General features: G+C 37.7%; 2 protein-coding genes across 7 annotated transcripts; one reads left to right on the top strand and one right to left on the bottom strand.

Moving 5' to 3' along the window:
• Nucleotides 1-1,902: 1,902 nt before the first annotated feature.
• On the bottom strand, nucleotides 1,903-7,167 carry LOC124400790 (aldo-keto reductase family 1 member D1-like). The gene is made up of 10 exons (XM_046872553.1): nucleotides 7,049-7,167; nucleotides 6,413-6,574; nucleotides 6,136-6,303; nucleotides 5,334-5,450; nucleotides 5,139-5,216; nucleotides 4,563-4,685; nucleotides 4,287-4,396; nucleotides 3,642-3,807; nucleotides 2,645-2,727; nucleotides 1,903-2,104 (listed from the first exon to the last, which is right to left on the bottom strand). The coding sequence occupies exons 2-10, from the start codon at nucleotides 6,503-6,505 to the stop codon at nucleotides 2,062-2,064; spliced, it is 981 nt and encodes a 326-aa protein (XP_046728509.1). The 5' UTR covers nucleotides 6,506-6,574; nucleotides 7,049-7,167; the 3' UTR covers nucleotides 1,903-2,061.
• A 156-nt stretch (nucleotides 7,168-7,323) lies between these two features.
• Nucleotides 7,324-20,899, top strand: trim24 (tripartite motif containing 24). Of its 6 annotated transcripts, none has more exons than XM_046872540.1 (18): nucleotides 7,324-8,063; nucleotides 8,965-9,086; nucleotides 10,022-10,169; nucleotides 10,743-10,872; nucleotides 10,962-11,078; nucleotides 11,184-11,298; nucleotides 12,037-12,183; nucleotides 12,266-12,380; nucleotides 12,602-12,996; nucleotides 15,160-15,294; nucleotides 15,376-15,496; nucleotides 15,931-15,988; nucleotides 16,095-16,230; nucleotides 16,340-16,578; nucleotides 19,164-19,296; nucleotides 19,402-19,476; nucleotides 19,648-19,800; nucleotides 20,105-20,899. In XM_046872540.1, exons 1-18 carry the CDS (start codon nucleotides 7,778-7,780, stop codon nucleotides 20,480-20,482), a joined length of 3,003 nt encoding a protein of 1,000 aa, XP_046728496.1. In that variant the 5' UTR covers nucleotides 7,324-7,777; the 3' UTR covers nucleotides 20,483-20,899. The 6 variants fall into 6 exon arrangements, with proteins under 6 accessions (XP_046728496.1, XP_046728499.1, XP_046728498.1 ...); XM_046872543.1 differs by having other exon boundaries at nucleotides 7,325-8,054; nucleotides 8,968-9,086; nucleotides 10,740-10,872; XM_046872542.1 differs by having other exon boundaries at nucleotides 7,325-8,054; nucleotides 10,740-10,872.
• Nucleotides 20,900-22,835: the final 1,936 nt, after the last annotated feature.

The following is a 22,835-nucleotide window of genomic DNA, read 5'->3' as shown; positions in this document are numbered from 1 at the left end:
TAGGAGAAAACAGAATACATGTGTGTGAATGAGAGGGAGGGCAGTGGAGAATGATTACTTTCACGCCTCCATGTTTTTCTCTACAGTGAAGATAGTGTAAATGACATTGGCTGTATGTTTAGGGTTGTTGTCCAGCTCTCCCGTGATGGTATTGCATGATGAATGCCTGTCATTCTCAGCATTGAGGGCACCATTAATCCTGAACAAATCTCCATTTGCAGAAGTGCAGCCCCAAACTTGCAGGAAACCTCCACCATGCTTTACTGTTGCCTATAGACACTCAATATTAAACTACTTGTTTTTTTTTCTACAGCCAAATATTTTAGATTATTGATCATTTTATATACAGACTGTATACCAGTTTCTCTCCACAAGCCAATCGACTACTCAATACAAAGGGACAGGACTGACACACACTAAATACAAATGAACAAATTGCTGGTAAAATATTCAGTGTTTACATATACTGTATTTATTATTATATAGACAATTCATTTGCAAAATCTCAAATCTAATATTCCTGGTTATATATGTAATATGCTGTTTTTGCAGTAAATGTTGTACACATGCGCTTTATGTCCTAGTTAGTTTTGTGTAGTTTTTTTTAATTGGTCTTATATGTAGTACATTTGTCCTGGGGAACGGTGTTCGTACTGTATGTGGTTGGAATGACAATAAATGCCAAGTTGACTTGACTTAAAGAGCTGCCGTTTTGGAGATGCTTTGACCCAGTCATTTAGCTATTACAGTTTGGTTCTCATCAAAGTTCCTGTGGATGTCATGGATATTTGTGTTCATCAGCCACAAGGGTTTTATGAAAGGCAGGTACTGATGTAGATGAGGAGGCCTGGGGTGCAGTCAGCCAATTCATCCCAAACGTGTTCAGTAGGGTTGAAATCAGAGCTCTATAGCAGGCCACTCAATATCTTCCTCTCCAAAGCATGCAAACCAGATCTTTAAGGAGCTCACTTTGTGCACAGGGGCATTGCCATGCTGGAACAGGTTTGAGTTTACAAGTTCAAGTGAATGTAAAATTTTATTATAGCGCATCTAAAGACGTCCTGTACAATTGAGTGCCTCCAGCTTTGTGTTAACAGTTTGAAATAGAACCACATATAGCAGGAAAAGTCATGTGACCCAATACTTTTGGCAATAAAGTGTACCTTCCTTACTAGGTGCCAGTCTAATGAGATAATCAATGCTATTGATTTCAATTGGCAATGGATTTAAAATGATGGCTGACTAGTGTATATTTGTGGTCTAAATCCTCTATATTTTCTGGATGCAATAACTCTAGAAAGATTGGTAGTGTTTTTTTATTTTGCTTTTCTAACAAGAATTGTAGTGTATCAAGACAAATAAAGACCAGTTGCATCATTTGAACTAAAAGAATCTGAGATGTCCAAAGTAGCTTGTTCTGGTACATGGAACAGTGGCATCTCTGGCTCTTCACCAGTTGCTTCCAGTTCCATCCAAGCCTCATAACAAGCCTTTTTATCCCAGCAGTAAATTTGGCTTACTTCAGCAGTATTTAGGGTTCTTGTTATTAAGGTTTTTAGACCTGCACACACAGTATCACTGCTATCTACTGTCTTTTGCTGCTTTCATTGGGTTGTTCAAGTTGCAAACGGGGACACAAGCACCAATTATTATGGGATGCAACACCTATTGAACACTGACAAAATGTACAACACAGTACTTTTTTTTTTTGGGGTACTTCTGATACTTCTAAAAATCTTATTTTGATCTTTAGACATTTTATCTTACTGTGTTATTTACTCATAGAACATTTAAATAAACCTGCCACATACAGGTGTGTATATTATATATATTAATTATATTATATGAATTAATATATTAATACTAAAGGCCTTAAATCAGAAATACAAACAAATGCAGGAGTGATGTGTTATAAAATTATTTCTTTTATTAATTATGAGGTAATTGTAAGATGAAATAATGGGGCATGCTAATAATATTTAAAAAAATGCATTTATATCATTTATATCATACATTGTTTTGTTTTTTTGCTCTAATCTCTTCATTCTTCATTCTTCATCTCTAATATTCTTCATGGAACGGATATTCGGGATGATCACTCCACCTACAAACAGAGAAACAATGATTAGGCTCAGATCTGTTTATTCAACGATCAGCTCTATGCTTGGATACACATACACTCTGTGGACATAAGTGTTGGCACCCCAAACCTTTTATTGCAAAGCTAGAAATGGACAATCATAAAGGATGTCTTTTAAAATAAATTTTCCTTTCACTTGAACTAGGAGACTCAGACCATATTTTTTTTATGGAAGGCCTTGAGTTGCCTGCTATGGAGCTCTAACCTTAACAGAACACCTTTGGGATGAATAGGAACACTGACTGCACCTCACGCTACTTCAGTACCTGACTTTACTAACACCCTTGTGGATGAATGAGCACAAATCTCCACAAACACACTCCAAAATCTAGTGGAACATCATCATTCAGTCATTTACTTAAAAGAGTGGAAAACAGAAAATAGGCACTTAATGTGAAAAAGGATGTACCATTTGTATCCAATTTTTTTTTTTTACTACCTTGAATAAATATTTGTCAAATGAATAAATACATGTCAGTTAAAAGTTGTATATGAATAACTTACATGAGAAGCTCCACAAAGCGAATGTTTTTGTTAAGCCCTTCAATCGCCTTCATTTCATCATCAGTCAAATTGAAGTCAAATATCTAGCAAAAAAGATAAATACATTACAGTTAGGACAAAGACGTCAAATATATCATATAGGTACACATCTCTTTTTGTAACCCTTGTACTGTTGCGATGAAGATAGCCTCAAGACACGCTGGTGCAATGTGCAATGATTTGCTGGTTCGAATCGCAACCTGTGCAGTGATTCAAAGCAGTAAATCATTAAACATTACAGCAGTGTTGCCCATGCTCACATCAAACACCTGAAAACCAAATTGGGTTCAGCTATGTTTAGATTTTTCTAATAAATAAAATGAACTTAAATAATTGATTCAATAATTAATTCATCCTATAGCAAATCACACCACAGTTAACTTTTTTTTGTGCTTTCTAGTAACTTCTAGTGACCTTAAGTCTGAGAAAATCACAATATAAAACTGGCCTCTTTTTTTTATAAAAAAGAATCTCATTCAGAAATATAAAATATTTTAAAAGGCTAATATCGTAAAATGAACATTTTAACAAATCTTCTGCACTTGCTGTGATAAAGAAACCTTGTAGAACTTTGAATTAACCTAAAACCTACATGTCTTGTTGGTTATTATCTAGTTTTTTTTTCTCATTAATTTTTTTATGGTCGGTAGGGGTTTGTTGCTGCACCAATCAATTTATGACCTTGTTATCATGCCTTCGGTGGGCTGCATAATGTGTGGCAGATAACTGGGTAATAAGTAATCTTTATGGATGTTTGAAGAAATGTATGTGTGTATTTGACATCAAACATTTTAACCATTATCCCAATTTTGCGTTTTCATACAAAAAGACTATATAAGGAATTTTCCTGTTTCTGGCTTTACCACAAACAGTTTAATATTTGCCATTCTGGGATTGGTCTTTTTTTTTACCCCAATGGTTGTACTTACTTATAGATTGTTACTGAGAGAAAACAAACCTCAAAGTTCTTCTTGATGCGCTCTGGGTTGAAGCTCTTTGGAATGACCACTACACCTCGCTGCACATTGAACCTAAGCGCTACCTGAGCTGTGCTCTTCTTATACTTCTTAGCAATGGCCACCAGAATCTCATCCTCCAGCATAGGGGGACACTTTAAATTCACCCTATGTAACAAAAACAAATCTTTATACACATAGAAATGAGTGATGAAACGATTCAGACTTGTTTAAAGCTTTGGCAATTTTTTCCTGTTAAATATATTCAGTGTTGGATTTTTTTGCTTAATGAAAGAAATGTCTTTTTTGAATCATTTGTCTTAAATAGGTCCTCTTTATTTAGTTTTAGGATTTAGGTGAAGATTTGATCACATTTCACGTCAAATTTGTACAGAAAATTGCAGATTTGAAAAATGAATAAATGCGCTTAGCTATAAAATAGTTTCTACAGTATGTCAGTTGACATTTGGTCATTTATTAGCTCCTATATAAACAGAACTTCCGCAGATATGAACTTCCTTATTGACATTTATGCTTTACATTTTTTTTTGTTTCCAGATTTTGTCTGTCTATCTTTATTCATTTGGCATAAAGATCTGCCATATGAATTCTTATAAATGTGAAGTGAAGAAGTTTTTTTTTTTTACCAAGATGGATCTCTGGATGTTCCTAGAGGACTGTATCCAACAATGACAATTTCATTCTGCTTACAAAATTCCATCATTTTAGGCTGAGTGAAGTACGGGTGGCATTCAATCTATATATATAAAATAATAATAAAAAAACAAAACAAGTACATCATTAAGAGCATGTAATGCAAGTGCATCAGTGGCAGTAGCACTAGGTAAAGAAAAAAAAAGCTTTCCATTGATTTGCCACACATAGGGGGCTCTACGTGCAGCATGCTATATGCTAAAGATTACCTGATTCGACACAGGTTTGTACTTTAGACCTGGCTTATTCAGAATCAGCTCGAGCTGCCGTTTATTGAAGTTAGACACGCCGAGAGATTTTACCAGCCCTGCGTCTTTACAGGCCTCTAATGCCTGAAAGGTGGGAAAAATAAACATAAAAAAGTTAGAAAACTGCTGTATATGGGGGAAACTGTGCAAAACTTTATATCGACACTTTGTTTACATGACTTTAATTGTATGTGTGACAAATAAATTGTGTAATGCTGTGTAATGATGACCTGTGCAAATTGTTTACCAGGGATAACCAATTAAGAGATAAGAGACTAAAATTGACAGAGCCTTTGTTAAATTTGTCTAAAAAGGATCACCACATATGAAAGGGATTTCAGGGTCCTATTAATATCAGTAAGGTCTATATTGTTTATTGGTGAAATACTGATAAATTACAGGTTTTGGATGATAGGATACATAAAAATTGTTTTATATATTATATATATATATATATATATATATATATATATATATATATATATATATATATATATAGTTATTTTTTTATTTAATCCAAGCAGCACATTCAAATACCTCCCATGTGGCACAAAGGTCTGTGTGATGGTAAATATATTTCCCGTTCTCATCCTTTGGATGGAAAGTATCCCCTGGCTGGGGAAATGAAAATCAAATCGTATGCAATCAATTCACAAATAATTTAAATATCTGCATGAATTGACGTTTCTGCATTACAGTACATTGTGGATGATGTGAGGATGGTGTAAAGACCTTAAAAGCTATGGGGAGTTCGATGATGTAGAGATCCACATAGTCCAGTTGCAGTTCTTTGAGAGTTTGTTCCAGTGCTGGTCTTACAAGCTCAGGAGGATGAAACGTGTTCCACAACTGGCACGAGAAAGAAGACACTGTGGTTAGATTAAAGAAAATATAATTTTTATATAAACAATTAAATACTCATTTACAGCATATGTTTCATTATACACCATCATGCCATTGTCCATATCCCAACTTAGAAAACTGGGTTTGGAGCTCAGGGTCAGCCATGGTGCGATCCTGGAGCAGAAAGTGTTAAATGCCTTGCTTGGCAGTGTTGGGGCTTGAGCCCCTGACCATCTCTTCAGAAATCCAGATCCAAATTTGCAAATATAAACATTTTTATTTGGCCATTCAAAATCATATAGTATTATCAGCCAGATAGCTGCTATGTTGTGCCATTATGGGTGCCTACAGGTCTGTAGATCTGTAGCTGGAAAGTGTAAAACACCTAGAAGCTATAATTTATCATCAACAATAAAACAAAGTTTTCTGACATTGTCTTCAGGTGTCTTTGTACAAAATCAGCCATTAGTAATCATACCACGTTATGCTTAATAACTCTCAACCAAAGAGATTATTTTACGATGTAGAACTGTGCTTGCAACAGCTCTGAATACCGTACAGTAACAAAGTACAAATACTAAAAGCACATTACCTTCCTTTCCTTCCTATGGGTTCTAACACAGCTCATGATGTCTTCCCACAATCCAGCAACAAATGTTTTTATCTTAAAGGAAACACACTTGTCATTTACCTTTCCACAGTAGTAAATGTCCTCTCTTTTCACTGTCCCATCTGCAATTTTGTCTCGGATGGCTTGGCCGACTTCATGCTCATTGAAATACACCAAAGCTCCATCGATGTGCCTGTATCCAACCTCGATAGCCAGCTTGACTGCGTTATACGTGGTTCCTTTAGGAGTCTAAAAAATTTAGTAAATGAAAAATGCAGTAGCAGAAACAATTCCAGAGGGATAAAAAAACACATCAGGGGGGTGAGTGAAAAAATGAGGAAAAGCTGTATCTCCTTACCTTCCGAGGGTCTCCATAGGTCCCTATACCCATAAGAGGCATTTTCAACCCATTGTTCAAGGTGACAGAATGACTTTTAGCTGTCAGCTCCATTGCGTATTTTTTTTAAAATCCCAAATTCCCAAACGAGGAGCTCAGCTTGAACTGACGGTCAAATCAGTTCTGCAAAGAGAAGCCACATGTTAAATATCTTTGCAGGTTAATCAGTTATGCTGTGATTGCCAACTTTTAGTCGTGGCTGTTGACCCTGTTCAAAGGGTGTGCACACACATTTCTCCCAAGTAACAAAAAAAGAGGGAAAATGTTTTTCAGACACATGGTGTATCCTGAATTGTGATTGGACACAATTATAGAACCTACACTATCATGTGCTTAAAATAGTGAATAAAGAGGACCATTAATAAGCCATACAAATCACTGATAACCAAAAGTAATTGGCCTTTGGAAATTAAGCTCGACCTTTTACCAAAGAAAAAACCTGTTATAAACAGAGCCTTTAACCTTTTAACTTTTGTTACAGATTAATTTACTTGTTTCCCTTCTTTAAAAAAATATGCAAATATTAAGAAATTATTAGTTATAGTTAGTTAATGCTGATTCTCTTTGCTATGCATGCTGTTTAAAGAAAAGACTAACAATTTCTTTTCAGATTTCTTTCCTTCTCCACCCAGTCGATGGAGTCCACAAAGTGGGTGGTGAGTTGTGCAGAAAAAAACGCTAACAGAACAGTGGAAGTTTGACACGTCAAGCTTGCCGTAGTCGTATTACTGCGGCCTCGTTACATTGGCTAAAGCTCAAATAGGTCCGTCTTAAATATCTAGTACACTAGGTCTCTCCTATTTTGTGTTGAGTAGTGCACTTAGGTAAAGGGTACAGTGGTGTATTTGGGTTCCGGCCCATCTGTTTGTTAGCTATCGGCCAGCGATAAACAGGATTTCGTAGCTAGTTAAATAGATACGAACAAAAAGCTTTGTTTTTGAGTGTAGTGTTCGCAAACGCATAATAATACGCAGTAAAGAAAGTGTATAACTTGGGTTTCGTCCAAAATAATTTCTCTAGGATGTGTATATATATTTATGAATATATTTTTTAGAATTAGCCTTTGGCTTGCTAGCTGCTTGCTGTTACGGAACTAGCTGTTTTTATATTTATTTTCTTCAGTGCTAACTGTTGGTACTTAGCAATGACTCTCTTCAATACGAACGAGTCTTTTCATTAGAAAGTAGCAGGTTTTCGGTATTTCTTCTTCTATGATGACACCGGAATGCGTTTGCTAAAGGCTCCTCGAATCCGGATCTTCCTTGTTTTCTATACACTGGTGTCATTAGAGTTATAGTTTTCAGGCCCACGTTCTGAGACACGGTCATGGAGGAGAACGGAGAAACGCTGGAAGCCGACGATCTCGTGATCATCGTGGAAAACGAGGCCGAGAGCAAACCAATCCAAGAGGCCAAACAGAAAGAGGAAGGCAGCCTGGGCCTGCTGGACATCTGTCCCCTGTGTAAGCTAAGCTTCCACAGCAGGGAACCCAAACTGCTGCCCTGTCTGCACTCCTTCTGCAAAAGATGCCTTCCGTCATCATCGAGGAACCTGGGATACACCGAACAAGGCACGAACCAGCACATGCCGTCTGAGGGACAAGGCAAGACATGTATGATCACCTAAAATCATCCTCATTCCATACACACGCTAGGATCGGACTGTCTCTGTTTTCAGGAATCCTGTGGATTTTGGGGACAATACTGTAGAAATTAAACTTGAAATTATATATTTTAGAGTAGTCAATGGATTCACTTTTGTTGCCAGTTATTTTGACAATGATAGCTGTATGTTGAATTATTTCCAGAGGACAGTAAATCTATACTGTTATTTAGACTATTCTAAAGTATATCCAATTTTCATTTTTATAGTATTGTCCCTTGAGAAGAAATACTAAAACGGTTGCTGAAATGTGAGGAGTTTTGAGATACTGGATGGATGGATGAATTGATAGATAGATGGATAGATATTTTATTTAAATTAAGCTGAAAACTTTTCAAATGTGATGTTTTTTTAAAGATTATTTCATGCCACTTTATACAAGATGGTCCCAAAAGTCCATCAACAAATTCTTCTACAGCTAAAAATGTCAATATGTCTACAGTAGTGGCCATGGCTATAGGGAACAGTACGTTCTGACTGAGAGGAAAAATAAACACTACTTCTCTTGAACTCATTCTAGGAATGTTTGTTTATATCAGCCCATTTTCGGCACAAGCCGCAATCCTGCTGATCGATGACGCAGGTGGAAAGTTTTCATTTTCTTCAATTAGTCTGTATAATCTGACACTGACGTATTATCGATTATAGAGTTTGGGATTTTCTCTCATTGATCATATTAAAATCGTGGAGGATGTGTCACTTCCGCTTTGTAGAATTTATTATATGGCCTGTTGTGGACACCTGACCTAATCATTCAGGACCTCAGATGACCATATTTCCATAATTTGTAATAAACCTTGTTGTCTAGGCCATGTTGCAGTTTGAGACTAATGTTGCTTGTTTGCACTCAGCAGTAAACGTGATCCGGTGCCCAGTTTGTCATCAAGAGTGCATGGAAGTTGAGGTCTTGGATAACTTCTTTGCCAAGGACACCATGGAGGTGCCTAGCAGCACTGTAGAGAAGACCAGTCAGGTACATGCCTTTATTCCTAACAAAAAAATTTACTGTGAGCAATGAATAACGTCACAAAGCAGCTTCAGCAAGTGTGGGAAAAAACTGAGTGTACATGAGGATGAAATCTTAGGCGAAACCGGGCCACCTTCTTCCGTGTGACCGCTCATTGTAGTGTGATTGAGTTAATACTCTATAATAAGTTTGTTTATTTGTTTAGCGCTTTTCACAATGGACATTGTCAAATTTAAGAAATAAATGTATGCACTTACAATGCACAATAATAAGTGAAATGTAAATCATAGTGTTGGGTGTGATGAAAATCATTGAGTGCTACTTTTTTCCCCAATAGAGTTTTTTAGATTATAATTGTTAGAATCTTAAAAGAAAATCCTTGAGCCCCTTGCTTTAGAGCACAATCGCAGTCATTGCATTAGGCAAAGAAATACGATTTAATGTTATTGGTCATGGTGGAGCATATCAACAGAGGCAGGTCTGCATTTTCATCCTAAATGTAGTTAATTTCTAACACATTTCTCAAACTGTCATGTCTCTTTCCTGTCTGCTCTGGAGTGAAATACTCCATCACACCCCAACAGTGATCAATTATTGCATCATTGGGTCCTGAATTCTCTTTATTCAAATAACAAGTTTAGACTTAAGTTCAATCTGTCATGCAACATAGTGGATATTTATTAGCTTGTGCTTCTGTGAACTCCCAACCCCTCCTCAATGTGCTAAACCATTGTTATTTTATCAGTGTTAGGCAGTTCAACAATTTTACAAGTCATAACATCTCATTAAAAAAAACCCTCGTACTCTAGCACAGTCTTTTATTCTACAGGACAAGCAGAAATTCAATACAGTTCCATTGCAGCATCTCAGACCAAGCTCTGTTCGAACTTCATTTCATGCATCACCTGCTAATGCTGCATTCATCCTCTTTTTGCTTTCAGCTGTGTATGAGCTGCGACGACAACACGGAAGCCACTGGGTTCTGTGTGGAGTGTGTGGAATTCCTGTGCGTCACCTGCATCGAGGCTCATCAGCGTGTAAAGTTCACGAGAGATCATACGATCAGGCAAATGGAGGAGATGTCTTCAGGTAACCGAACTGTCTTTATACATGCAGGATGGAATCAAAGTTAAGAATCTGATTTTGTATATTTTTGCAAAATAAAACTCGATGGGGTGCACTGTAATAGGGAAATAATAAATCACAGGATGATGATGTGTGTTCTGATGTGACCTGCAGGGCTGTTATTACCTCAGAGTTGATTATTGTAAAACGCACAAAAGTAAAACTTGTCATGGCATTAAATTAGATGGTTTAATTCTGACCATTTCTATTATATTATCCTGTATTATCGACTAGACTTCTCAAAAAATTAAAGTTTTATATAAAAATGTCAGTTGTAGACATTTGGACAGCTGGTATCAAGATGAGGCTTGTGTGTGTTTCAGTACAGCCTGTACATATTAAGATCTATTCAGGGAAGTTCTGGCAGGAAAAAAAAGTCAATAAAACAAACACGAAGAGTCAACATCTGTCAGTCTATTAGGCAGAAACATCCGATCTTTGCCTGAATTCAGCTACAGAGACAAATATATCTAGATAATGATTACTGACTGTTATTGTGGTTAAAAGCTTTTTTGTGGTTGTTGTTGTTGACAGAAGCAATGGGTGCTTCCACGCAAAAACCGGTTTTCTGTGATGTCCACAAGCAAGAGCCCCTGAAGCTTTTCTGTGAAACTTGTGACCGTCTCACCTGCAGGGACTGTCAGTTACTCAAGCACAAGGACCATAAGTAATTATTCCAGTCTTCCTCGTTACCTCGGTTCCACCTTTTTACAAAGTCGTGCGTTTTAAATCAAAATCTTATGACATGCTTTGCAGCTACCAGTTTCTGGAGGATGCATATAGAAACCACAGGGAACACCTAGAGAAGATGACGGTCCAGCTTCAGGACAAACGGAAGGCCATTGGGGAGGTGTCTGACACTATAAATAATGGGTAAAGTATATTTCCGTTATACCTCCCTGTGCAGTGAATTGACACGCAATGTTTCTAAAGACATAGGAAACAGTCACGCTTAATGGTTGCCTTCTTATTTAACAGCCTTCAGCAAGTGGATGAAAACCGCAAGACTGTCACCAATGAGATTAAAAAGGCAATCTGCAATCTGATTATGGAAATAAACAGAAAAGGGAAGATCTTAATCAACCAGCTTGAGGTATTGAATAGTTATTGAAGCACTTTATGCAATGGAGCAGAATATTTCGACCTTATCGATAATACATATGTGATTACTATGAACATGAATTTTCACCTGCATGGAGAAAAGAAGTAAAAGGCCTTGGATTTAAGTCACCTGACACTTGTTGAAATCAGAAAATTTAAGTCTGCGACTGTATAAGGAATACAACAGTACACCCTGAACCCACTGTTTGGAAAAAAAAAATTGTATTCATCACATACACATACGTACAGGGTACGACATGCAGTGAAATGCTTTATACAACGGTCCGGCATGAGGGGAATAGGGTGGGGAGAAAGAAAAAAGCAGATAAATAAAGTATAAAAACTATATAAACTATATAAAATAAAATATAAGAATATAAGATATAAAGGATATATAAATATATGTATGTGAACAAAGAGAAAAATGTATATACAAAATTTTTTTTCTTCTACTTGTATTCTTTTAGTAGAAAAATAAAATATTCAATTTGGACTTCCAGAATGTGTCCGGTATCTGTGTGCAATCAGGCACAAATCGGTATCGCAGAACAATAAATCTGTATAAGACTATGTGAAATCTTTTAGCACTGGCAATTCAGGAAAAGTTTTTGTTTGTGGTAATCACATGTGCCTCAAATAGAGTTTGATGCAAGATTGGGTTTAAATACAGTTGAAGTATTAATTTATAAAGATTTAGTGAAATGGTTATAGTGGATAATTCTCTTTAAAGGCACTGACGAAAGACCATGAAATGGTGCTGAAGAAACAGCAGGAAGACATCTCCTCCATCACCAAGCATCTTGATCATGTGATTAACTTCACAAAGTGGGCTACAGCCAGTAACAGTGGTACCGCGCTCCTGTACTGTAAACGGCTGGTGAGAGTTTTTCAGCGCAGTCAGACATGAATACTCTGTGTTCGGTGTTGAGTTTACAAATGATTTTTATCTCTACTTTCAGATTTTGTATCAAATCCAGTTCCTTCTTCGAGCAAAGTGCAATACTTCCTACGTTCCTCAGAGCTCAGTTCGCTTCCAGTGCCGGGCTGCTTTTTGGGCTTCAAATGTTGACCTTGGTAAGACTGAAATCAGGGACCCAGCCATGACCTTTCGTTAATTAGTTTTTTTTACCCTTTGCTGGAAGACCTCAATAAACTACATACTCATTACATGCAAAAACGTAGAGAAAAGATTTTGGTTGCTAGAGACATTCATTAAAGCCGTAGTTGCTTGTCGTCACAGGTGTACATCTATACAGGCAATTGTAAGCTTTCTCTAAATATATTTTCTCCATCAGGGTCCCTCGTGGTAGAGAAAAGCTCAGCTCGGCAGCAGGGTGGCCCCCAGCCATTTCCTTTCCATCAGATGAACCCGGTCCCCAGGGGTGAGGGGCCCCCTTTGTCCCTCACAGGATCTCAGGCTCAGCAGCACAGGCAGAGCACACTGGCCCAGCTGCAAATGCAGGTGGAGAAACTTGCTCAACAGCCAAACCGACACGTGTCTCCTAATCACTGGTCTTGGGGAATGCGTCCCCCTGGGCAGCCACCATCCACTAGACCAATGCAGGGAGGATCACCTTCCCAGAATTTAGCCGGTATGCCCCAGCAGGCTTGGAGGTATGGCAGCCCGCACATTAATACAAGAAGTCCACCGACTCTGATCCAGAACTCCAGCATTCCACAACAGGTAAAGGTGTGAGAAAACCCCAATACTCAAATACAACTTTTAATTTAATAATGATGCTCTTCTATGTTTCATACAGTGACATGCTTCATATGGTGTGAAATAAGTTTCTTCAATACGCTGGTGGCAGTATATTCATAAAGTATCTTACAGAAGTTAGTACACCCCTCACATTTTGGCAACCATTTCAGAAGATCTTCTTAAGAGGCATACTATAGAAATGAAACTTGGATATACAGGTGATTCTCAATCAATTAGAATATCATAAAAAAGTTGATTTATTTTGGTAATCCAATAAAAAAAGTGAAACTCGTATATTATATAGATTCATCACACACAGACTGATATATTTAAATTGTTGATTTCTTTAAATTTTTTATATAATTGCATATGCTTAATGAAAAACCAAAATTCAGTACCTCCAGAAAATGTGAATATTGTGAAAAAGTTCAATATTGAAGAATCGTGGTGAACTCTAATCAGCTTATTAAATCCAAACACCTGCAAAGGTTTCCTGAGCCTTTAAATGGTGTCTCAGGCTACACAGTCATGGGGAAAGACTGCTGACTTGACAGTTGTCCAGAAGAGGATCATTGACACCCTGCACATGGAGGGTAAGACAAACGGTCATTGCTAAAGAAGCTGTCTGTTTACAGAGTGCTGTATCCAAACACATCAATGGAAAGTTAAATTAAATGAAAAAATGTGGTTGAAAAAGGTAAAACGAAGCCTATTAAAGAATTTGGGGAGATTCAAAAAGAGTGGACTGCAGCTGGAGTCAGTGCTTCAAGAGCCACCACACGCAGACGTATCCATGGGCTACAACTGACACATTCCTTGTGTCAAGCCACTCCTGAACAAGAGACAACGTCACAGGTGTCTTACCTGGGCAAAGAACAAAAAGGACTGGACTGTTGCTCAGTGGGCCGAAATCGTCTTTTCAGATGAAAGGAAAGAAAGTTTTGCATTTCATTTGGAAATCAAGGTCCCAGAGTCTGGAAGAAGAGAGAAGAGGCACAGAATCCAAGTTGCTTGAAGTCCAGTGTAAAGTTTGCACAGTCAGTGGTGCTTTAGGGATTCATGTCATCTGCTAATATTGGTCCACTGTGTTTTATCAAGTCCAAGGTCAGCACTGTCGTCTACCAGGAAGTTTAATTGTCAAGAGGAAAATGAGAAACAAGAGACCCCAAAAAAATGAAGAAAACCTGGGCTTCTACACCACCTCAGCATTGCCATAGACTCATCACCTGCATGCCACGCCCAATTGAGGCAGTAATTAAAGCAAAAATGAACATGCTTTCCAGAAGGCCAACAATTCACTTAAAATGTTTTTTTGACTGATTTTATGAAGTATTCTGATTTTTTGAGATAGTGAATTGGTGGTTTTTTATTAAATGTGAGCCACAATCATCAAAATTAAAAGAAATAAACACTTAAAATATAGGTCTGTGTGTGATTGATCTGAGTTTTACTTTTTGTATTGAATAATTACAATAAATCAACTTTTTAAATGATTTTCATGTTTTAAGCTGCACCTGTATTTTAGTAGTCAGTGTGCGGCTTGTATAGCACTATAGATTTACTGTCCTCTAAAAATAACTCAACATACAGACATTATTGTCAAAATATCTGGCAACAAAAGTTAATACACCCTAAGTGATTACAGCTGTATGTCGGGTGACCACCTCATGGCAAAGATCTCTCTTAGTATTTGAGAATTAAAGTTGTTGCTCTCCACAAAGATGGCCAAGGCTATAAGCAGACCAGTTACACCCTGAAACTGAGTTACAGTACAGTGGCCAGGGTCATACAGACGTTTACCTTCTATTCTTAACAGACCTCGCAAAGGTCGATCAAAGAAGTTAAATCCTTGTGCTGTGTGTCAGGTGCAGTTTTGGCATGTTCACTTAGGGTGTACTTACTTGTTGCAAGCTATTTTAACAATAATAGCTGTATGTTGAGTTATTTTTAGAGGACAGCAAATTTGTACTGCTATACAGGCTGCACATTGACTGTAAAGTATATCCACATTTCAATTCTATAGTGTTTTCTCCTGAGAAGAAATACTAAAATGGTTGCTAAAATATTAGGGGTGTACTCACTTTTGTGAGATACTGTATTTACATAAGATAGGGGTATATTGTTACGCTAAATCTTACATATCTGTTTCAGACCTTAAGGGGTCTTATCAACAGTCCTAACTTCCCTCCCAAACCTATGGACGTGCTTCAAGGACCTTCTCGCTATTCCCAGAATGCACCTCTCCAAAACACTGCTCCGCACGCATCTCAGGTGTCTTACATGCAGGTAAATAACACTGTTACGGTTTCAGTCTACAAGTCATGGTTATGTGTAGTTGGATAAAAGTTTGCAATGTTTGCTTTGCAGAGAAACATGATGGAACCCTCATACCTCAGCAGGAGAAGTGACCCTTCTGTTTCTTTATCAGTGTCTGGCCCGAGAGCTAGTTTTGTTCCAACTCTGCCCCCTACTATGCATGAGAAAAATGGTGTGTATTACAACTTGGAAGTTCAATACTTGGTTAATAGACAATATAGATTTTATACACAAGCCACTACTTTTGCTTTTTGCTTATTGTATTTGAGTTATTAAACGCTTAAATCTGGAATATATTCCTCTGATAAGAAATAATGTTTTATAATGAATTTGTGATTGTGACCAAATGATGACTGGTTCTCTTTGGTCTGATTTTCATCATAAAGATTGACCAAAACTCTAGAGTGGGTGGCCATAAGATAAAAAAAAAAAAGATAAAACCAAAATTGTTCTGTGTTATTGGTTCATTCTTGTTACAGTTAACATTTGGCAAATGTGGTCAAAGTTTTTTAATGTGAATGAGAGTGTGAATTTTTTTTTTTCTTTTTATAAAATGAAAAAGAATTAATATTCAAATCGATATTTACTCTTCCCTTTTGTTCTTAGCACCAGTAAGACAGATTTCTCCCATGTCTGCACCTTCATCATCAGAAGCAAGGACCGGGTACTATCGCTATATACAAACTGTCTTCTTCAAGAATTTGTACTTCTTTCTCTGTGTTTTGCTCAGAGTTTTATGTTGTGGCAATTAATTTTTTGTACAATTTTAGGGCTGGTCCCTGGAAGCGTTCGGAGCCTCCAGCGAGTGGGCCAACAAGCCTTACAACCAAGAGAAGGAGAAAGTCCTCTCCAGGGCCAGTCATAGTCATCAAGGATGAACCTGAAGATGACGACGAAGTTCGATTTGTAAGTATCTATGTTATATCTGGTTTCCAGGATCTATTGCACATTTGGATCTAATAGATCAACCATGTTCACTGATGCGCAATCCCTTCGTGTTTGTTGTGTGTGGTAGGTCCAGACCACTAACAAAGCTAGTCTTCCAGATAGCACAGGCGTGCAGTCTCAGACCCAGCAACAGGGGTCGTCTCCCACAGAAGAGCAGCAGACAGAGAAAAGCCCTGAACCTGAGGAGGACCCTAATGAGGACTGGTGCGCTGTGTGCCAGAATGGAGGAGAACTGCTCTGCTGTGATAAATGTCCCAAAGTCTTCCATCTCAGCTGTCATATTCCCACTCTCAATGCATCGCCAAGGTAAATTTTTTTGCTATGCCTGTGTATATGCATGAAATGTCTCCTTCAGGACTGGCAACCAACAGACCCTGGACCAGCCTGATTAAAGGCTTTAATCGAGCCAATCAATGATTTTCGAATGTGTTTATATCAAAATTGACCATTTAGTTGGACAGCAAGGATTACTCTGCAAAGGGGCAAAATAGAACAATATTGTCAGAAAACTGGCGAGCTAAATATTTTATGCTTTCTGTATTTCCATATATAAATGTAAACACTTGTGTAATCTTTGAATGCACAATTACCGTATTTTTCGGACTATAAGCGGCAAATTTTTTCCCGCGTTTTGAACCCCGCGTCTTAAACAACGAAGCAGCAAATTTATGGGTTTTTCCCGGTTTCACAAACTTCAAGGCAAAAAACGGAACCCCATAACATTAGACCAATGAAATTTCCGAACGAAAAACGAAAAAACGCACCTCACCTGTGTTCTGAGCTGCAGGGCTTCGGGAGAAAAACTTCCACCGGTGGCCCACGACGATGACAAAAGGTAAACTCCCCAGAGACATACAGTGGTACCTTGACCTACGAGTTTAATTTGTTCCGTGGACGAGCTCGTATCTCAATTTGCTCGCACATCAAATCAGTTTTCCATATTGAAAATACTTAAAATGGCATTAATCCGTTCCAACCCTCAAAATGACACCCCGTTTTTATGTTTCATGTTATTAAATTGGAAAATACATTTCTAAATAACAAATCTTGTATAAAAACATAATAGAAAGAGTATGTAAAGATATAATAAGGTTTTATTCAGTGTATTTTCCTTGGAGATGAGACGATTTGAGCTAACGAAAACGCCTGTGTGTGTGTGGAGGGGTGGGGTAGAGGTGATAAGCAGAGGCGGAGGGAAAACTCGTTTTTTACTATTACTCCTGTACACTACGTATCCCTAAACTTTAAAATTTTTACTTTTTCTTCTTTGCTTATCGTAATTTTCGTCGCAATCTTCGCTTTCTGGCTTCGCTTCGCCATCTAGCAGCGGCGTCTCGAGCTCGTACCTCAGTTTTTTGCTCGCGTAATAAAGCAAAAAAATCGACCGAGTGACCGCTCGTACCTCGGAAAACTATTACATTAATGCACTCGTAGGTCAAGGTACCACTGAAGTTGTGAAAGGAAGGAGGAAGACAGTGAACAATGACTTACTTGGTCGGCTACTGTTTAGATACAAGCCGTTGTAGCGCGTTGAGTCAGGGTGAAGGGAGAGCTCACTAACTCCAGTTTCAACACAAATCATATAAGCACAGACAGGTTTCCAAAACTTGTGCTTTTTAATTTTTCTTGGCAACAGCGTTATGGGTTAGTCAGAGAAACTTGGGACCGAGCATCAGAAAATAATAAGGACATAATCCTCAGTCACACACACATAATAGCGGAAGAATGCAGTGACGTTTTGTTCCCAAAATGCCGCTCTGCTTTTAAAGGAGCCACAACATGTGTAACATGTAACTGTGTAAAGTACGTTAGTGTAGACACCTGTGACTTATACACAGGTGCGGCTTATTTATGTTAAAAATAAAAATATTTGTAAAATTTAGTGGCTTATATAAGGGTGCACTTTATAGGCCGGAAATTACGATAAATCTTTTAGTCTACTTTTATATTGTATTATGCAAAGATTGACCCATTTTTACCAATTCTGATACCTAGGTTAGATCATTTTTGCCGATAACCAATTCTCTTCTTCTTCTTTCGGCTTCTCCCATTAGGGGTCGCCACAGCGGATCATCCGTCTCCATACCTCCCCGTCCTATAAATCTGCCTCTTTCAAACCAACTACCTGCATGTCTTCCCTCACCACATCCATAAACCTGCTCCTTGGCCTTCCTCTTTTCCTCCTTCCTGGCAGCTTCATCCTCAGCATTCTCCTACCGATATACCCCATGTCCCTCCTCTGCACATGTCCAAACCATCTCAATTGCTTCCCTCACCTTGTCCCCAATACTTCCTACATGCGCTGTCCCTCTTGCCAATAACTGATTAATCAACGGAAAAAAACTAAAAAACACTCCATGTAAAATATTACTGAACTTTATTATAAAAAAAAACCAGCACTGAATCATGAAAATGTGCTAAGTCAAAGAAATATGGATATATGAATTATATCAATGAATATTGAGGAAAACAAGACATAAATAAATCTAAAGATTCAAAATAAATAAAACCAGTTATGTCCAATATGAATGGGGGGGGACCCTTCAAATAAACAGACTGCTGCGTCTGATTCACCTCATACCACTCTTGTACCGTATAATGCCACCCGGAAAAACTATCCGTGTGGAATTTTGTCAATAGCTGACTGCTGGAATTATCAGCTATGTGTGATTTATTTATTTATCATTTTGCACTTTTTCTCAATGTCAGTTATGAAAACTACAGTGTACATCATGTTTAATAATGAATGTATGTTATAGTTAAAATTACATTTAGTATGCCTTCGCTTTTTGGCCATAGAAGCCACACTTGAGAAAGCATTGTATAAATTGCTGTAAGACTATATTTAGAAAGTGCGGTTCATTGCCTTCCCATGATGTTTTCGTCTGCAGTGGCGAATGGTACTGCGCATTCTGCCGTGATCTTAACGAACCCGAAATGGAGTACGACACCGATCGTAGTGCAGAGTCTAAGAACGTGAAGCCCGATCCTGATTCGGTTGCTTTAACTCCTGTGGATAGACGAGTATGGTCCAGTATTTTCCATTAATTTGCTAATTTAATGTACATTTTAATTGGTTTTCATGTAGCAGTCAATAATGATGTGCATTTTCTTTTTTTCATCAAACAGAAATGTGAGAGACTGTTACTGCGCATCTACTGTAATGAACTCAGCACCGATTTCCAGGAGCCTGTAACACCGTCCGTAAGTTCACCCATACTCCAACAGCAATGATGTACACACAGAGGAGGCGTAATGGTTTAAAGAAATGTCAACTTATATGATGATCTCCAGGGTCTGGCGTTTAGAGTTGATTGTGCAGTTATGATGCGAGAAGCGTTTTTTCTAACAACCTGGAATATCTGTTTTATACAGTCAATGCCAGAATACAACGAGATTATTAAAACCCCAATGGACCTGTCTAAAGTGAGGAGCAAACTGGAGGGCAAGGAGAATATCAGTTACAGCACAGAGGACTTTGTGGCAGACATAAGGCTTATTTTCAAAAACTGTGCTACTTTCCACAAGGTATCATTTTCAATTTTTTTACATGGTATTTGAGGTGATAAAAATTTACTTTTCAGTAGAAATGTGTGAAATGTATTCTTGAAATATCTATACATGCATAGGCTTTTTTTTTTAAAGAAAAAACGATGAAAGAATTCTAGACCCGGGCTGGCAAACATTTCGTTACTCATATATTGTTGTCCATACTTGTAAAATGCAGCATACTGAAAATCAATAATAACACTGCACTGTCTATTGTAGGTCATACATCAAAGATGATATAATAAAATGTAACCACTAATCATGTGAGTGTGGGTTGTTTTAGGAGGACACGGAGATGTCCAGTGTTGGAGCTAATCTGGAGAGTTATTTTGAAGAGCAGCTGAAACTTTTATATCCAGATCGGACCTTTACAGATGTAAAAGCAGAAGAGCCAGCTCCAGAACCAGAACCCGCACCAGCTGCTCCATCTCCGAAAGATACAGCAGAAGCAGCAACGCAGTCACCAAAAACACTCATGCCTGAACCACCTGCAGCAAATGAGGATGCCGAAATTCCTAATAAAAGTCCTCCTAAGGAGGAACCTCAGACAGAAGAACCTGCGGAAAATACTGAGGGCACGGAGAAACCACAGGAAAACTGTAGTGCTGAGAACACACCTGAGGAAGACCATGATAAAGATCAGAATGGGTCATCAGCCTAAAGTGTCATCCATCTTTCTTCATGTCTCTCATTCTTTCTCTCTCTCTCTCTTTCTTTTTCTATCTGTTTCCCTCTCTCTTCATGGACACTTGTGATTTTTCACCTCACGGTGTATTAATTCTGCAATAATAGGAATATTGCATACAGAATCACGGTTAAAAAGAGCAATATAGCTCATTAGGGTATGTAAAATAGGCACAATAAATGCAGATGTAAAAAATAAGATCATGATTTTGTTTTTGAAAAACTGCGTTACTTTGAAAAATGCAAAATTGTGTACATTATCTGTGCTTCTATTATGATCGATTCTAGAAATAGAATGATTTGACTTGCTTTATATATTTATTTGTCTTGTACCCATGTTTAAGTTGGTGCTCCAGAGAAGAGCATGCTTAGAAATAAATTAGATGAACTGTTAGTCTTCGCTTTGTTGTCCCCCTCCCGTTACCTCTATCAATTCAAGGAGAGTCAATTCAAACTGTAGGACCAACCCGTCGCCTAGCGGCGCCCAAAGGAATTGCAGGGTGAGGGGAAAAGAAAATCCTGAAAATGATGCCTATCTCTTGCCTAAGTTTGTAATCTAACACTTAAAAAAATTATATGGATAATGATTGTAATTGGACAATGTTTTCAGTGTATCTTGATTATGTAGAAACTATGCTGTAGATTTTATGCTACAAATTCCCTTGTTTTTAAATAAATGTTAACCACATAAATCGTTTAAATTCAAGGTTTAAGCAGAAAAACAAAACACAAAAACATTTTCCTTCACTGGCAATACAGCTGGTAACATTGCAACCTCCCGCATGCAAATGGCCCTGGATTCAATCCTGGGCTCTAGTTTTAGTTCAAGTTTCTCATGTCTGCATCTGGTTTCTTCTGGACTGTCTGGTTTTGTCCCACTCCTGCACAGTGCACTGGTGACTATATTGCTTCAAGAGTTTGTGCATGGGCTGGTGCTCCAGCCAGAGACTATACTTCACACTCAGGACTAAATTATCAGGATCAAGTGATTACATACAATGTAATTTAACCAACCAGTCTTTATTATCTTTTTTCTACATCATTACTGTTCATCAGACTTTCATTTTAAAGCAAATGTTCATTAAAGGTCAAATTTATATTCCAGGGCATTTGCGAGAGGTTTCTATAACAATTTTGTACATTCACAATTATTTACTGTTATACTGTTGTTTTTGGTAGGTTTTGAGACCGGTCATATAGAGTACCATCAATTTAAAAGGGGTTCATCCAGCACACTAATGCTCTGGCCACTTTAGCCACAAACTGACTGGAATATAGTTAGAATTAAGTCAAAGCATGATCAAAAGTCTTCTAAACTTTAATGCAATCATTGCTTGTAAAGAGATTTCTGTTTCAGTAGATATGGACCCAGATATTCTGTAAATCCAATCAGAGTTAGATAAGGTGAAAGTAATACTGGGCGACAATGATTTTAAAAAAAAATCTCTTTTTCAGAATGTTTGACCGATTCACGATTTCGATTTATTTTTTGTATAACTAGTCAACTTTAAACATTACTAAAACATGACTGAAGTGAAATTCTCTTTATAAGTAATCTGAAAATCCATCTGGGGAAGGAATAATGTATTTTTAGTGGGCATGCCGTAAATTAAGTGGTCAACATAAAATTCTCTAGTTGAATATATTTGCAGAAGCAATTCTTGGCATAAATTGTTTGGCATTAGAAAATGATGACACTAATAACATCTGGCATTTTGCAATTTTAGGTGGACCTGTTGCACTTACCTTCGAACAATCTTACCATACAGCATGGTGTCTTTGTCACAAATCCTGGAATAAATTAGTGGTACTGCCGCTACTGGTTGCAACAGACTTTCGTCATATTTTGCATTTGACAAAAGTTTGTTCAACCCACAGAACACACGTTAGTACCCTACTTTGAAACAAAGTCATCCTGATGTGAAGAGCCATCTAGGGTTATTTCAACATCATATGAGGCATCATGACATGCATCAAGAGTGAGTCATAGACAGATGTGTGGGAGAGAATCCGTTAATTTTACAAAATAAAACATTGTTCAGAATTAACTAAAAAATACAATGAATATAATTTAGGTTATGAATTCTATCTGTGCGCCCCGGTACCAATTAACTCATGGACCCGGGGGTTGGGGACCTGTGCCGGTGCCGGTGCGAGGCCCGGGGGCCACCGCTGGTTTACACCATTGTGAGATGGTTTACATTGTCATCACCAATCTTGGTGGCATTACTTCAGGTGCTGTATTACTTCAGGCATATTTTGTCTACATTTTTTCCGGTGATGCATAGTAAAATACAGACTGTAGGTATGTTACACATAAAAGCTAAATA

Source organism: Silurus meridionalis, chromosome 18 (assembly GCF_014805685.1).
Source record: "Silurus meridionalis isolate SWU-2019-XX chromosome 18, ASM1480568v1, whole genome shotgun sequence".
NCBI classification, from domain to species: Eukaryota; Metazoa; Chordata; class Actinopteri; order Siluriformes; family Siluridae; genus Silurus; species Silurus meridionalis.
Note: the sequence above shows the minus strand (reverse complement) of the source record. Positions and strands in the feature narration are given on the sequence as shown.

Excerpts from the sequence above, each read along its gene's own strand:
- trim24 (XM_046872538.1), top strand. The coding sequence starts at position 7,778 with ATGGAGGAGAACGGAGAAACGCTGGAAGCCGACGATCTCGTGATCATC. Across the intron at positions 11,299-12,036 it reads TCTTAATCAACCAGCTTGAG|GCACTGACGAAAGACCATGA; the intron begins GTATTGAATAGT and ends TTCTCTTTAAAG. Across the intron at positions 15,295-15,375 it reads CTCAGGTGTCTTACATGCAG|AGAAACATGATGGAACCCTC; the intron begins GTAAATAACACT and ends TTTGCTTTGCAG.
- LOC124400790 (XM_046872553.1), bottom strand. The coding sequence starts at position 6,505 with ATGGAGCTGACAGCTAAAAGTCATTCTGTCACCTTGAACAATGGGTTG. Across the intron at positions 5,217-5,333 it reads AACTCCCCATAGCTTTTAAG|CCAGGGGATACTTTCCATCC; the intron begins GTCTTTACACCA and ends TCATTTCCCCAG. Across the intron at positions 3,808-4,286 it reads ACATCCAGAGATCCATCTTG|GGTGAATTTAAAGTGTCCCC; the intron begins GTAAAAAAAAAA and ends TTTGTTACATAG.